The sequence below is a fragment of the Podarcis muralis genome, chromosome 9, assembly GCF_964188315.1.
Source record: "Podarcis muralis chromosome 9, rPodMur119.hap1.1, whole genome shotgun sequence".
Taxonomy (NCBI): Eukaryota; Metazoa; Chordata; class Lepidosauria; order Squamata; family Lacertidae; genus Podarcis; species Podarcis muralis.
The window spans coordinates 54,348,837-54,365,478 of NC_135663.1; the positions used below are offsets into that span (position 1 = coordinate 54,348,837).

General features: G+C 41.6%; 1 protein-coding gene across 2 annotated transcripts in view; it reads left to right on the plus strand.

Moving 5' to 3' along the window:
- The window catches only part of KIT (KIT proto-oncogene, receptor tyrosine kinase), a 78,214-nt gene that overhangs the window by 35,457 nt on the left and 26,115 nt on the right, over positions 1-16,642 (plus strand). For both annotated transcript variants that reach the window (XM_028744001.2, XM_028744002.2), the window contains 5 exons: positions 4,008-4,286; positions 4,791-4,927; positions 8,704-8,863; positions 12,367-12,556; positions 14,784-14,899. In XM_028744001.2, coding sequence (XP_028599834.2) covers positions 4,008-4,286; positions 4,791-4,927; positions 8,704-8,863; positions 12,367-12,556; positions 14,784-14,899 — 882 coding nt within the window. The remainder of the gene's footprint in view (positions 1-4,007; positions 4,287-4,790; positions 4,928-8,703; positions 8,864-12,366; positions 12,557-14,783; positions 14,900-16,642) is intronic.

Below are 16,642 nucleotides of genomic sequence, written 5' to 3' on the forward strand. Positions count from 1 at the left end.
TTGTCATTTGATGAGAAATCCCATAGTGTCTATGGAGAAGTATCTGTGTTGCCGATTTCCTTAAGTGAGCCACTTTAGGGATTTCTGTATACTTTGTTGACTAGATGTCAAAAGGAGCTGACTCCATTGCAATGGAGGTAACACCAAAAGGTACTGGAGTTCATCTCGGCAGTGAAATACCTGTGATGGTTGATTCACACATGCGTATGATCTAGTAAGGTTGTAGCCATCTAGTGTTGAAGATGTACATCTGAACAAACACTGAGGTCCAGGTGGAAACTGCTGAACCCTGCCCAATAGTTTTGACCTTGGTATTTATAGGGTTTAAAGCAATGATCAATGCTTAAACTTTTGAAGGATAAAACTCAGTATATACTGCATGATAGTCATCAGAGGCACATCTGAGCAGCATGCTTTCCCCTTACTACTGAGTAGCCCAAGGCTGTTGCCACAGAGCTGAAACTGGAAGCAGAACTGAACTTCCAGTAAAACTTGAGGTCCAGTAACACTATTTTGAAACATTGGTTTGGAGATTTGTTCTGGGCCTGAAAGATCCCTTTGAGACACAATTGTTCCTGTTGTTGATGTTGATTGGAAAGATGTCCACGTAAACCCCAAACATCTTTAGAATATCATGAAATAAGGGGAGCTGAGGATCTGGAGCATGAGTTTCTAATGTGTTCTGGGCAGCTCTTCTGTGGTCCTTTATCTTACTAAAGGGATTTATGGAAGCACCGCCAAAAGCGAAGTGCATGTTTCCCCTAATTTTTATAATCTGCTTCTGGTAACACTTAAGGACTGGTTCACACATGTGTACAGATCACTAACTTTTTCATTAATTGATTTTCCAATAATCCTGAAGGGCAGTTGAATGTGTGAACTTACTTCATGGGAAAACTTTGCTTCTGTAATGTGAGATGGTTCGAAACATCTGATTAATGGTATTAGAACTATGATACTACATTCATATATGTGATGCTACATTCATATATGTACATTCACATCACATGAAGTGATGGAAAGAAATATGTGTGAACCTAGAAGCATTTTTAGTAGTGAATTTCTGGTACCATTCCCACCACTGTCTGCAAGACTTTTCTGTGGTGCTTCGTTGTGTGTGCTCAGTTGAACAGAAAAATTCCTCTTCACCTATTGGTTGATGTCTTTGAATTACTTTTGGCCTTCAATTTGTTGATTTCTTCTGCTCTGTGAAGTTGCGCAGAAAGAAAATGTATCTATGCTGCCCATCTGTCACTGAGAGTTTATTTTCTTTGCAAAATGTTCTGTTTGTTATTTGGTGGTAGTCAGGGAGTATGGAGTGTCTGTCCTTTTTTTTACATTTATATACATATTTATTCCATTGTGGAACCCAAATTGGCCTTTGGTTCCCATTAAGTCTCTCATCCAAGCTCTGACCAGACTAAGACCTGCTTAGCTTCAGCAAGGTGGTAAGTGTAGAGTGGCTGCTGCATCACTGGGACAGATCATATGGGAAATTCTTCTGTTGGTGCTACATCTCATTGATATGTCCCATGTGTTTTCATCATGCAGATGCTACCAGTGTGATGCAGGTTCCATCCACAGATAGGAAATCAATAGGCACCCCACATTAGTAACATAGAATCAAACTTTTCTCAGCGTTTTACCTCAAAAAGTACTCCCAAATGAACACAGAATGCTTCCTGCATTAGGTGGCTTCCCTGTTTTCTGGAGGGGGCAGTTCTGCACACGGATATAGATACATCATAAAGCCTTTGATGGGAATAATGAACCCTGCTCATGCAAGCGCTGTGTGCCAATCAGAGTGGACTCAAGCCTGTGGATTGTGTTGGGAGGGGAGGAGTATGTCTGTTAAGGTGTTTTGAGGATTGCAGTAGATGGAATAAGCCTTTGCTACCAGTTAAAATAATTTCTATTAAGGTTCTATTCTGTTATGGAGGGATTTCCTAACACTTTCCATAGAAATTTCTGTTTGTGAATGAGATGGAAAAAGCTATTCATGGTAATGTACTGAAGTGTGAATTTTACTGTGTGGGCTCCCTTTCATACTGAAATCTAAATAAACAAAAGGAAATTGTACTATGAAAGGAATTCTGACATTCTGTGATCTTATTTCCCCCATTAGGGCTTGCTAACACACAGTAGGATGAGCTGGAAAGCATAGCTAAAGTAATTCCATTCATTTAATTTGCTCTGTTCTCCTGGAAACTTAAAAATACCTCACCAGTTTCCAGAAGGAGACAATTTTAGTATTTCCTTTGGCCTCACAGTTTGCCAATAGTGAGCAACAACTAAGTCTGTTTCTGGCTAAAAACCCAATCTATCTATAGACTTAATTCAAAATCTCTCGTCATAATCAGAGTGTTATAAGGCTTTAATTTTGCGGAAGTTCTTTCTGGATGCTTTTGGGAGATTTTTCTCATTTCCCCCAAATCTGTCTGGTCTTAAAGTTAGCAGGCCTTTGAAGATATTAGGACAAATTGAGCCAATTACAGTCAGCTTCTGATGTGTGGGTACCACATGTGACAGTAAGAGGCCCACTGTAACAGAGCACTGATTAGCCAATGACATCAAGATCTAAGACAGGCAGAGAGATCAGAGAGACCTATGAGATGTTTACAAGAGTAAAGAGGAAAGGATGAAGTGGGTAGTAAAAGACCCCCCCCCTTTTACTGGGGCCAGTGGTCAGGGATGATGGGCGTTGTTGTTCAACAACATATGGGGCCCCACAGGTTGAGAAAGGCTAATCAGGAACAATGTTCATGGAGGCTTAGAACCCACTCAGCTGATAACCCATTAGTTAATATCCTCATAATTTTCATTCTGTTATTTTCAAGTCATAAATGTCTGAGGTACACTTGGAGGTGAATTTATAAAGTTTTGGGGACAGTCCCAGCAAAAATAAGTCCCAGAGGAGTTTTTTCTTGTTTTTCAATTATGCAAGAAAGCATCATAATGATGATTAAAAATGGATAAGGGTTCTTTAGTACAGAATTCTTTAATTGCCTAAATTTCAGAAAAGGGACATTTCAATAGTTCCAAAAAATTCAGACTCTGTGACTGCCTGAGTCTGTAGCTCTGCTTGTAAAAGGGCTAAGTCCACACTTTCACAAACAAGTAGAATTACAGGGGACCACAAGACAATAAAATCCAACCCTAGCACAAGACTATTCACTCAGTATATTCATCAATTCTCAATGTTCGGGTGAAATACATATACCTCCTGTGTATCAGATGATGGGAGCAAACAACACTGGGTGGCTATTGCTTTTATGCGCTGCGTGTGAAATTCCCGTTGGCACCTGGCAGGCTATTGTTTGCTTGAAACTGAATCCTCTTAGCCTAAATCAAGGTGCACAACAAGCAGAAAAGATGCCTTACTCAAAAAGGTTGGCTCCAAATTTGATCAGAGTGGTATCCAACATTAGTCACGGAGTACAGTAGACACTTCCTTTCTGCTGAGATCAGACAAGCTCCCTCCCTACTGCACTTCAGGTACCATCTGAATACTTTTTAAGGTTCCAGCAGGGATTTTAAACAAACTTTTCCGATGTTATGGTTAATTTTAACCGATTTTATCTATTCTGTTTATTTTTTGACCTCATTGTACACCACTTGGAAAACTTGATATTAAGAGGTATATTTATTTACAGAAATATTTATATACACCAGTGTATCAAAATATATCACAGCAGTTTACAACAATTAAAAAATAAATAAAACCAAACAATAAAATCGGAAACAGCATAAATTGTTGGATGGTGGGACATACTTGTGTGAAGATTTGTGTTTTACTGTGTTTTTAATATTTTGTTGGGAGCCGCCCAGAGTGGCTGGGGCAACCCAGTCAGATGGGGGCATATAAATTATAAAAGGAAGAAGAAGAAGAAGAAGAAGAAGAAGAAGAAGAAGAAGAAGAAGAAGAAGAAGAATGGTAGTAGTTGTTGTTATCATCATCATTATTTAATATATTGTCTTCAGGAAAAATGTTTTTGTTTTCATTTCAGATCCAGCGGTCCTGTTTTTTCATGAGCCTGTCACATATGCGATGGAAGATAGTGATGCTCTCATTCAATGTCCAGTGACAGATCCAGACATTTCAAGTTTCACTTTGAAAAGGTGTCACGGGAAACCTCTGCCTGGGAATATGGAGTTAGTTCCTGATCTTCAGAAAGGAATTACCATAAAGAATGTACAGAGATCATTTTCTGGTTGTTACCAGTGTGTGGCGTATCAAAATGGAGAGGAGAAGGTGTCAGAATTTATCACACTAGTTGTGAGGGCAGGTAATTCCTCTTTACTGGAATATCTAGTAAAACCATATTGATGACTGCTATTATTGTGTACAAACTTCTTCCTGCAGCTCAGGCAGCCATTATAGTTGGTATACCTTTATATAAGATTGCATGTTAACAAGGGTAAAATAATTAGATAATTATTTCTTTCAGATGGTACACTCAGCTTCCATCAGTGGATGGAAAGGCTTTTGGGTTGTAACCTTATAAAATAGTCATGAAATGAGTTTCCTGATTATGCTTCAGTCTTTGCAGGATTAAATATTATGTATGCTTATCTGTGCATGCTATATAGTGCCTATAAATGTTTTCATACTTTAACTAAGAGATGTACTTGGCATGAAAGAACAATTCAAATACATTACAGAAATTTAAAATACCCCTAGGAGGTCTAATATTTTATTAGGAGGTTAATAACTTTTGATTTTTTCCCCTCCTCTCTCTTGGAGGCACTGCATGTAATGAAAAACAATGCACATCTAAATTGTTTTCCAGTTCACAAATCCCTTCCAGCCATCTCCTTATCCAAAACCAACCAACTTCTCAAAGAAGGTGAAGAATTTGAAGTTACATGCACAATCAAGGATGTAGATAGCACTCTGCAAGCTAATTGGATTTTTCAAGGCAGCGCGGTGAGTTCATTATACCCCATCAGTCTCAACTAATGTACTTGAAAGAACAATCTTAAAAACACACCACAGGATCGCATTGGGGGTGCGTTCTTCATTAGTTATGACAAAACAGTATTCCTGAGAAGTGTCGTTACCCAGAGCAGTTGCCTTGACAAGTCTCAAATAAGATACCTCAGTGGATTCCTAGCCTTTCAGTGGATTTTTACCCTTTCTGCCACACATGGCATGACAACAACCTACCTGGAATTGTATGATCTGCCTCTTTCCTTCTGACTGACAGCAGCTACTGGACGCTACTCACAAAAATTCTCATCTGCTTCTTAGGATTTATTTAAAGTAGGAAGTCATTCTCTCCCAGTAGGTACCATAGGCCCTCTTGCAACTTCAGATTTCATTCTTGCTTTATCCTTCTTCCTCCCTGCTTTAATACTTCTTGCTTTGTTTTGTGCCTTCTGGCCATCCTTGCGTTTCCATATTTCCAACCTTGCTGTCATTCATTCTTTTTGTTTTATTATTATCTAGACAAAAGACCCAGTTTTGATATAAGCCCATGTCTCTGAGTGCATTTGAAGTCACAAGTGCAGAACTGCTAAAAAAAAAAAAACCCTGCCAGACCTCACAGGGACTTCCATTTTCAAGGGGTAAATACATGTTACATGTTAATACATGATAGGAACCTAACACAAACATACTTTTGTTAAGGTAAAGCAGGCTAGACTCTGAAGCTCCTTTGCTTTTTGAAATTATTGCATTGGGAACTTCTTAAATGCGTTTGTATGCTAGTTAGCATCCCAGGAACCATTTTATAGAGGGGAAACTATTCAGCGGCTGCCTAGGAAGCAGGCTTCAAGGGCAGGTCTGAATCATGTAGCCAGTCAGTAAGGCAAGGAGAATGAGAGTTCAGGGAGAGAAAGCGCAATGGCTTTAGGAATCGAGGCAGTGGTTGAGAAAGCTCCAAACTCATATTCACAGGTTGCTGCAGGTTCCTGAGGCTGGTAGTGCTTCTGTGAATTGCTGGCATAGGTGAGAAGCTGATCCAGTAGTTATCACCTATCGGGGCCCTGTTATTCATGAGCAAGAACCAATTTTCAGGAGTGGAACCCAGCAAAGTTCAAATGCATAGAGGTTCCCAGCCAAGAACTTTTTGAAGTCAAGCAAAGACTGCAGGCTGCTGTTGAATGTGGTCGTGACTTTACCAAAGAGCAACAACGCAGAAAAGTAGGTCAGGCTTTAATTTGAGAAAGCCAGACATATACGAGGGGCCTAAAGCATCACTACTACCTCATGAAAGGCCTGGATGTCAAGTCACAATGCTTTTGAAGTCCACAGTTCTTTGGCAAGGAATCACAGATCTCACTGATTCATAATCCGAATCTCAGCCTCCAGAGCTCCTCAATCCTACACACACACACACACACACACACACACACATTCATTCACTCCCTTGGGACCCACTTGCCTGTGGCTGTTCCTTTTGTCCTGCTGCTACTGTTACCTGGCTGTGGTAGTGTTTATTTCTATTCTGCTTGTTTAATTTCCATACCGCCCTTCACCTAAAGACCACAGGAGTGGTTTACAATATAAAAACATGAAAATACATACAGTGGTACCTCTGGATACAAACGGGATCCGTTCCGGAGCCCCGTTCGCATCCTGAAGCAAATGCAACCCACGTGTGCGCGGGACGTGATTCGCCGCTTCTGCGCATGCACGTGACGTCCTTTTGACCATCTGCGCATGCCCGAGCAGCGAAACCCAGAAGTAACGCGTTCCGTTACTTCCGGTTCGCCACGGAGCGCAACCCGAAAGCGCTCAACCTGAAGCAACTTCAACCCGAGGTATGACTGTAATGTTGTAAACAACAACAACAACAATTTCCCCTTCATGGTAGAAGAGTTGGCCTGTGTAACAAAGACCCAAATGCCAGGGGACAATAGCTATAGCTCCAGCAGCGGCCAGCTAAGAATATATGGTGGGATTGAGGCTAATGGGGATTCATAGCGGGAATTCCAACCCCATAATGCTCCTGATAACAATTGTTGAGTGTGTCTAATGAAGGTCGAAAAAAGCTCTTTGGGGCTTAAAAATTACTGACCTGTTTTCTGATTTTTAAGGGGATATTGCTTTGTTAACTGAGCCCAATTCCAATTTGAGCTTGGTCATCATGAGTAAGAAGTCGATGAGCAACAAGTCGGCCAGAGACAGTAAAACAAGCAGGCCAGGAAGAGTCACCCAAGGGATTTGGTCCCAGTGCTGCTAGGCCCCTTACCTATGTGGAATTGATTTTTATTTTATTTTGGGTAACACCCACTCTGCTCTGAATCACTGGTCGTGGCATATCTTGTAATTTAAGCATGCATGGAAAACTTCTTAGAAGGTCACGTCTAACCTTGCTGAGTACAATCCCACGGTTAATTGTCAACTGTTAATGGCAGTGATTAGAATATATAATCAGTGATTCATGTGTACCCAGAAAAGGACTAGGGCAGCACTGTAATGCTAGATAAATCGCACAGCCTCGGGGGGGGGGGGGGGGGAGATACGTCCTGGGTAATCTGTCCCTGGAGCCCATTCTCAGCAGAGCTGCTGACTCTTAAGTGCTTATCTGTTGGCAAATCGCAACTCACCCACTCCAAGGGTGAATTGAGCCTCAGCAGCATGCGGTCAAATATGGGACCTGCAGATGGGAGATCTGGGACAGTTCCAAGAGCGTTATAAATTTTTCATACAAAAGCTTGTTTTCGTATGTACTCAAGATTCATACTCTTTAGTTTTGTTTGTTCATTCTGTTTCCCCGCCCCACATTTGCATGAATTAAAAGCTACTGAAATATTGGGGAAGGGCTGATACTTTCAGCCCTATTTTTAAGAAATAGTGTTAGAGGAGTCAGTCTGCTAAATTTGGAATGAGAGATGAAAGAGTATTGGCATTTAGCTGTGGGCTGGTAACATGGATTTCCTGCTAAATGTGGTTAGGAAACCAGGAGCCGGTCTCAAAAATGGATGCTCCCTCCCTTGGCCAGAACATGCATTCTCTGCTGCTACAGTGATGGTTAATCAAGCAGTTCATTGGTGCTCAATTTTAACCCTGGTTACTGCCAACCAGTGGCCGGTGGACCAGAATTACATGACCAAAAATTTCAGTTGTTGGAGATCCAGGTTTCCCTGATGTGGAATTTTGCCAGGCCAAGACTGAAATCCCTCCAGTGCTACCTCAGTGGTGATGAAAGAGCCACTGCAATGTCTCTGGACCACATGGGAGGAGACATTGATACGGCAACTTACCAAAGCAGTGTTTCTGGGAACTGGGGCTATGTCATCTCAGTGCTGAGAAAGAGCGGTGTTGTAGGCTCCGCCCCTACCGCATGACCCATGTTCCCCTAGAGTATTGAAGCAACATTGGAAAAAGACAAGCTTTTGTAATGCTTTTCTTGCTGCTGAGGTAAGAGTGGGAAGAGTCTACAGAGTCTCCTAATTAGAAGGCAGACTACCAAGAATGTAGGAGTGGATCTGAAGAAAGGAAATAAGAAAAGGGGAAAAAAGGGTGGGGTGGGGGGAGTGAGTTCAGCTTTTTTTAAAGAGAGCTCTGAGAACGTGGTTGTTTTGTATGGAGAGGTTCCAGTGACAGGTTTGTCATGATGGCTTATTATTCTGGTTTTAAGTTATGAATATTAATATGGCAAAGTTATAATTACATCTATTTTTAATTTATCTAGGAAAGATGCTGTATACACTGTATCTTGGATGTTAATTTTTTTCTCTCCCCCTTGCCGACAGACTGTTACAGGGAGAAGCAGGAATACGGGCGCTTATGGATATGAAAAGAAATTAAAGCTGAACATCAGTTCAGTGGGAGTTAATGATTCTGGAGCATTTGTGTGCCAAGGAAGAAACACTTTTGGAACAATCAATTCCACTATAACCTTGAAAGTACTAGGTAAATAGTAATACTGCAGATACATAAGATGTCTGTGCCATGGGGAGAATATAACATACAGGCTGAGATGGTTGGAAATATATAGATATATATAATAACATATTATGTTATGCCAAAAATCAAATAGCAAGTTTTGCAATGTGTGTACATTACAGTGTGAAAACAGGTGCACAAGCATGTGGCAACAGAAAGTCCTGCTCCTGGTCAACAAAAGAGAGCCCCTTGGGTTTCCCTATGTGGTTACCACCCCTTTAAGAAGCCACTAGGATGTCCTTTGTGTGTACACCCAGCTGGCACAATACAAATAATGTGATGACAGGGTTGATCGTATAGACCCTTCTCACAGGATCAGCACCTTCCTGTCAGAAGGATGCTAATCCATAGGAAAGGCCCATTCAGTTGACCCTGCATGACTCACATGCATCCATGCATGCACACCCCTTCATTGTGGGACTGTAGACCTGTGTGAGCTGTTCTTGTTTATCTTGCCATTCCAACCTGGTTCCCTGACCTCATAAGAATGTCTTACGGAGGTGCACCTGTTCTGCAAGATGCAAAGTGTGAACTGGGCCTAAGACACAACATGTGAGTGTAGGAATTGTTTCTGTCCTTCAGCAAGAGTACTGCTGCTTTCAAAGGAGAAATTAGCCACACAGACCCTTAGTGGTGCCCTAATTAATAACTGGGACATTCACAAGCATATTATGCATGTGTATTGTAGGAATGCAGAACCCTCAGGCATTGTACAGTCTGATTTCTCCTAAGTCATAGCCTCTATGCTATTTTTAAGTAAGGTAGTCTAGCTTCAGTCATTTTGGGCCCCATGCCTGCCTATGCAGTTTAAGAAGAAGCATTACACGGAAGTGACTCAACAGTTGGGGCAGAGCTGCTATGCTTGCTTGCCAGCAGATGGGTCCCTGTTGCTCACCGGGAGTGGACAGGGAGGTTGGTGCAGTGAAAATGCACCAGTGGAACCAATTTCGTGCTCCTGCCAGTGCATGTGCACCACACCAGCTTTCCCACCACTTCACTTCTCTCTCTCCCAGTAAGCAACAGTGACCCACCTACCAGTAAGATAGCATAGCTACTTTTGGCGTTACCTGCTACAACAGCCTGCAATCCACAAACCAGGTATTCTAATTTTTCCACATCTCCTTGGAAGTCAGAGGGATTGTTTCTGGAAATTGTGGATTTCATCCATTATCTTTTCATCCATCTTTTCCCTGACCTTTACTTTATCTCTTGGTTAGTCAACCTCGGCCAGTGTGTCAGTCAGTCCTCAGTCAACATGAAAAACATCTATGGCCTTACGCCATCTCTGTGCTGTAAATGGGTTTGGCATTGCAAAGGTATATGGCTGTGATCCAGTAATGCATTCCTACTCTCACAAAGTTTCATTTGCCATAGATGATCAAGTAGCTTTGTGTAAACCATTTTTTTGAATTGCACACTGCGATAGGCTCTCCTGTAGTATACCGACCTGATTCACACATAACACTTAAGTCAAAGCATGACTTGGTTTGACTGAGAGAACATTGGGGTTCCTGAACCAGATATCATGGATGCAGCACCGCTCCCATGGTCTTGCTGCTGATACGGTACCCAGGACAAACTCTTGGTTTGGCTTAGCATTATGTCTAAACCTGGGTTCACGGTTTGTCTTGCTCCAGCAAGCAAGCTATAACCAAGGTTTTTTCACCTTATACATGAACTACGCTACTATGTCAGAGTATAGAATTGTAACCATGTTGCATCTTTATGTAAAGTTCACTGAGTAACATTACAGAATGGGGGATTGATTGATTGATTGATTGATTGATTGATTCCATTTATAAATCTCTTCACCAAAGGCAACACACAATAAAATAGTTATTTGCATATTACGTACTTAGGCTGAAATTCTGTACACGCTTACCTGAGAGTACGTCCCATTGAACTCAGTGTGACTTTTTATCTGAAAGGGTTTTCACAAAGAGTATACAGTGGCAGGACTTGGTAGCAATTTTTGAAAGGCTAACCTGGTAAAATGGGCACTGCAGCAGAGATGATCCAATTTCTATACATTAGCAGATTTTTTTACTCTGCAAATGGAAAACGCAGGAAACAAGTTCTCATCTGGTAATTGACCATATGAGAGAGAAGCTGCTCCCCAAAGTGTGCTGGAGTGTGCCCAAAAAGTACATTTTAGCATGAAAGGTTTGATTTCCAAAGCCCGCTAAAAAGCCTGATCCATTGTGTCTCATGAACTCTAGATGAGTTCTGCCAACCAGCCACCAAAGGTGCTTACATTGCCCTGTTTATTAACATACTTTCCTGAAAAGCAGCCCAGAGTGTGGGATTGCAGTGACATGTAGTACTTTTTAAATATTAAAATTACCATAAGTGCTAAACTGATTAGGAGCATATTCATGTACTGTAATTAGCAGGAGTATTCTGAACATGTCTTTATCCGTAATTGGCGAAAAGGGTGGGTACCCCCCCCTCCTCCACCACCACCACTCTGCTTCGTAGACCTTTTAATTTCACACACGAAATGAATAAAACCTAGCTGTTATATTGCAGCATCTCTTGATTCAGTGGATATTCCACTGGACCGAATTCATTATCACTGTCGCAGAAATAGGATGGGAACACGGCACACCTGGGCAAAAAGGGATTTATTGATTGCTGGATGCAATGCATGTTGCTGGTTCTGACTTTATAAGTGCTTTTATTTAAAGCATTTATACCCCGCTTTACATTTTCTGAAGAAGAAGAAAAATCAAAGCAGATCAGAACATCAAATAGAATATTACAAAATATCAGCATAAAACATGACAAATGAAACTCAGATACTGAGTACAATAAAGTTCCATATTTAAAGCAGTGGAATAAACAGGAAAATAAAATATTCTAAACATATAAATACATGGAAAAATAAAATATAAATGTACAATTAAAGTTTGATGTATAAAGCAACATTAATGGCAAAACAAGATAACTTTCAAGAAGCTTTCTGTTTATTTGTACTATTGCACAGCTCATTTTACTGATGACTCATGTTGGTGTTGTAGATGTGTTTATCGTTTACTGTTTTATATTTACGTTGGTTGTATTCTTATGACATTTTGTGCTGTGGGCTGCCTTGAGGTCTTGTATATTTTTCAAGGGGTAGGATATAAATTAAATCCAAGAAATGCAGAAGTAAATAAATAAATAACGTCCCGTGGACATTCGCGTCCCACTCAGTGGCTACATCTAGGCCTGTCATGCAAAATGCCTGTACAGAAGTTCAGGATCCCTTTGTGAAGCATAGAGTTATTGTTCGCCTCACTCAGTAAAATGTCATTGACGCTCAGTCTTGCATTTAGCTGATAAGACCTGCTTTTCCACAGGTTGCAATTTCTACCATACTTGTCAGTAAAGTTTGCTTATTCTCTGCTGACCTTGGTTTAATTATACGCGGTTTTAAAGAAACCCAGATAATTATTATTACTTTTATCTTTCCGTATGACAACCACCAGGTAAAGGATATGTCAATTTATCAACTTCGGCAAACACAACAGTAAATGTAAATGATGGAGAAAACCTGGATTTAATCGTGTCGTATGAGGCATATCCAAAGCCAGAAGAAGAAGTATGGATGTACATGAATGAAACCTTGCAAAATTCATCCGATCATTATGTGCGGGTCACAAACATAGACAAAAACAGGTAATTACATTGCAGAGAAGCATGCTTTGACAAAGCTGCTGGGATCTACCCCTTTTCTGGGGAGGGAAGAGCACCCTAAATCATTCTGACAATTCCCAGCCGCCTTTTGATATGATGTACAGGAAGGTATGTTTTGGGGATTTCCTACTTAGCTTACTGACCGATGACCACTAAACCTAATGATCAAACCCAGTGCCTAGGCTTGTTTGCTGGACTTCTACTGATTCCTTAGCTTGCTGGACCCTCTTCCTCCATTGGTCTTAACCAGGGGTCAGCAAACTTTTTCAGCAGGGGGCCGGTCCACTGTCCCTTAGACCTTGTGGGGGGGCCGGACTATATTTTGAAAAAAAAATATGAACGAATTCCTATGCCCCACAAACAACCCAGAGATGCATTTTAATAAAAGGACACATTCTACTCACGTAAAAACACCAGGCAGGCCCCACAAATAACCCAGAGATGCATTTTAACTAAAAGGACACATTCTACTCATGTAAAAACACGCTGATTCCCAGACCGTCCGTGGGCCAGATTTAGAAGGCGATTGGGCCGGATCTGGCCCCCTGGCGTTAGGTTGCCTACCCATGGTAGCCAGCAGCTGCGGCAGCAGAAAAGCCAGTCAAGTCATCGTGCTGTTGCTGCCGCCACGTCTATCCTTCCACAATGCTTCTGGGGCCCCAACATAGCTTTTCTCTGGACCAATGTCACATCAGGACCACGGAGGCAATGTGTGTGTGGAGTTGGTTTAAAAGGGTCCCAGCCACAACCACTTAGGCTCTGGTGCTCAGTGGCTGGTGTGTTTCCCTTGCCTTGCCTTGAGACAACTGCCGGGCCTGGATTGCTGCAGATGGCCTTTGGGGTTAGTGGTGGGTCCTCAAAGCTTGGACAGTTAGCAGCTGTGCCAACCTCTGATGCTGGACAAAGTAAGTGAGCTGTCATACTGCCATTATACCCTGAAGATTCCAAGTATCAACTCTCGTCCAGAGTTGGGGAGACACAGCCTTCTGCTTAAGGACACATTTTGATAATTCCCATCAGGCATAAGGTGTACCTACCAGAGCTGAGAGAGAAAATAAGTGATTTGCCATAGCCAGGTTGATGGGTACAAGCCTACATTAACCTCAGGAAAAGCTTGAAATGATGGTGAAAATGCTGCCCTGGCATATAAATTTAATTCAATCAATCAATTAGAGGGCAAGGTTTCTAAAGCAAATAGTAACAAATAGCAAATAAATCCAACACAGCAGTGCCTAGCTTTGCTGTTGAGCTGGTGGGTGTTACTAGATGCGTTTCTGTCCCACCTTGGATCCAAAGAGTGCTTACAGTGTGATCCTACATGTTTGAAGGGATGCGAGTGGCACTGTGGTCTAAACCACGGAGCCTCTTGGGCTTGCTGATCGGAAGGTCAGTGGTTGGAATCCGCGCAACGAGGTGAGCTCCTGTTGCTCTGTCCCAGCTCCTGCCAACCTAGCAGTTCGAAAGCATACCAGCGCGAGTAAGTAGGTACTGCTGTAGCAGGAAGGTAAACGACATTTTGGTGCGCTCTGGCACTTGTCATGGTGCCCTGTTGCACCAGAAGTTGTTTAATCATGCTAGCACATGATCCAGAAAGCTGTCTGTGGACAAACACCGGCTCCCTCAGCCTAAAAAGTGGGATGAGCACCACACCCCATAGTCAACTTTGACTGGACTTAGCCGTCCAGGGGTCCTTTACCTTTACATAAGTTCATTTTGAAGTAAGTATTACTGTGTTTAGTGAGGCTTGCTACCAGGTAAATGCACTTTGGATATCCATCTTAGTGTCATCTTAGCTACCCAACATCTCTCGGAAAAGTTAGTCTGAGAAACAACAACTGTTGATATAAAGTGGCTATCTGAAGACTGCCCAGTGAGCTCCATCTTGAATCGGATGCAAAATTCACATAGCCATGCAGTATGAAACTGCCTGGCACTGAGATTTGCACATGCATCTGTACCAGAGTGCAGAAGCGATGGTCTTCTGATTCAGTAGCCTTCAAGCAGCCTTCTGTTGCCTTTGGCAACATAGCAAAGTGTGGTTGTCCAAAAGGAACAAGCAGACTGGGTTGGTGTCCTTGGTGGTTTTAAGATTCCACGTGTAAGCACAACCTGTTTAGTTTTTAAAAATGTCTCAGGATAGCGACTGGCCTTTCTGTTTGCACTGTGAGTAATATGAGTAATAAAACTAAATTGTTTCCTCCTCCTCTAGGTATTCCAGTGAGCTTCACCTTACTCGACTGAAGGGAACAGAAGGAGGCGTATACACATTTTTTGTGTCCAACTCAGATGCCAACTCCTCTATAGCATTTAATGTCTATGTGAACAGTAAGTAGAAAAGAGCAGTCTGCAATATTTCTTTATCACAGTTCACTGCGTTTAACAAAACACATTGTACATGCAAGGCATCACAGTGATTAATGGGCACCTTGTAAAACATGGTTTTGCAAATTGGGAGCTAGCCCCAGGTGTGAGCGCTCTTTCCTTTCTCTCATCTCAAGAACAATCCCTCCTCTTTTCCCTTCTTGGCATTAAACGTGTTTTTAGTTTTCCATGCCGGCAGTGTTCTCTCCAAACTCTGGTTTTCGATTCTCCTCTATCTCCACTTCTTTACATTAACCATTGTTTAGCTAGCCAGTCATGTTCTCTCAGAGTGATGGTTTGCAGACCATGGTTTCAAACTGCGGTTTTATGGATACCATAGGGAAGGGAAGGGAAAACAGAAAAGAGTGTGCATTGTTTCTTAAGACTGTTTTCTGGTTTGCAAACTATTGAGTAAATCCTGACTAGCCCTATAATTATTTTTTTAAAAGGTTCAACATTCATAAATATATACTGCTGCATAGGATACCTCAAATTGGGTAGCTAATGTGGTGCATTCTAGATGTTGCTAGAATCTAGCCATTGGACAGGGGCTGAAGGGAGCTGTATTCCAACAGCTTCTGGAAGGGGGTCGCATTAGGTATCCCTGCCTTGAATCAACTGTATATCTCATTCATTTTCAAGGGACAAGTTTTTCTGAAATTAGACTAAATACTTTACAAGATATAAGGCCTTCAAAATTCAGAAAACATTATTCCTCCCCTCCTACATATTTGGCAGAAATGTAGTGGACTACTACTAGGTTACTTAAATCGAACAACCAGCTAACCTAGTTCTGCTGTCAGAATAAGATACTTAATGCTAGCAAACATGCCAATCTCTGCATATAAAATATAACTCTATAAAACATTTGAATCACATCCCCCTCTCTCAAAGAATTCTGGGCACTGTAGTTTGTCAAGTGTTGCTGGGAATTGTAACTTTGTGAGCGCTAAACTACAGTGCCCAGAATTCTTTGAGATAAATGTGTGAGTTTAACAGATATAGTGTGTAGGCAGATTAAAAGAAATGGTATGGTGTGCAGTGTTCAACTAAATTCAGGTAGGTAGCCGTGTTGGTCTGACACAGTCAAAATAAATTTAAAAAATTGTCCAGTAGCACCTTAGAGACAAAGTTTGTTCTGGGTATAAGCTTTCGTGTGTATGCACACTTCTTCAGATACACTGAAACAGAAGTCACCAAGAGTAGACCCATTGAAATGAGTGGACCTAACTTAGTCACGTTTCCTTAATTTCAGCGGGTCTATTTGGAGTACATCTTAGCTGAATACCACCCTACTGTCTGTTCTCCGCCGGCAAGACTTACATGGTCTAAAAGGTTTTTGTAGGTTGCAGCTGTCTCTCTCCCCTGTGCAGCTGCCACGCTTCTTCTGACTGACAGGGTTTTAGAATCAACGTGCAAATTAAGGAAGGATTACTTGGTGCACTTGTATCATAGCCAGTTTCAGAGTGCACACAGCCCATATCCACATATTTAGTGTTCATTATCACCTTTGTATCCCAGGCTTCAACCAAGGACTGGATTATATCATTTTAACTTCAGTCTTGTGGTTCTCAATTTTTTTTCCCTCTGGGCCACAGCTTTCAGAATAAAAATTTGCTCGCACCATGCCATTTAAAAAAATAATATTGAAATACTTTGGGGTGAGGGGAGAAACAAATAGCAGTGTTTGATTTATAACATAGAACT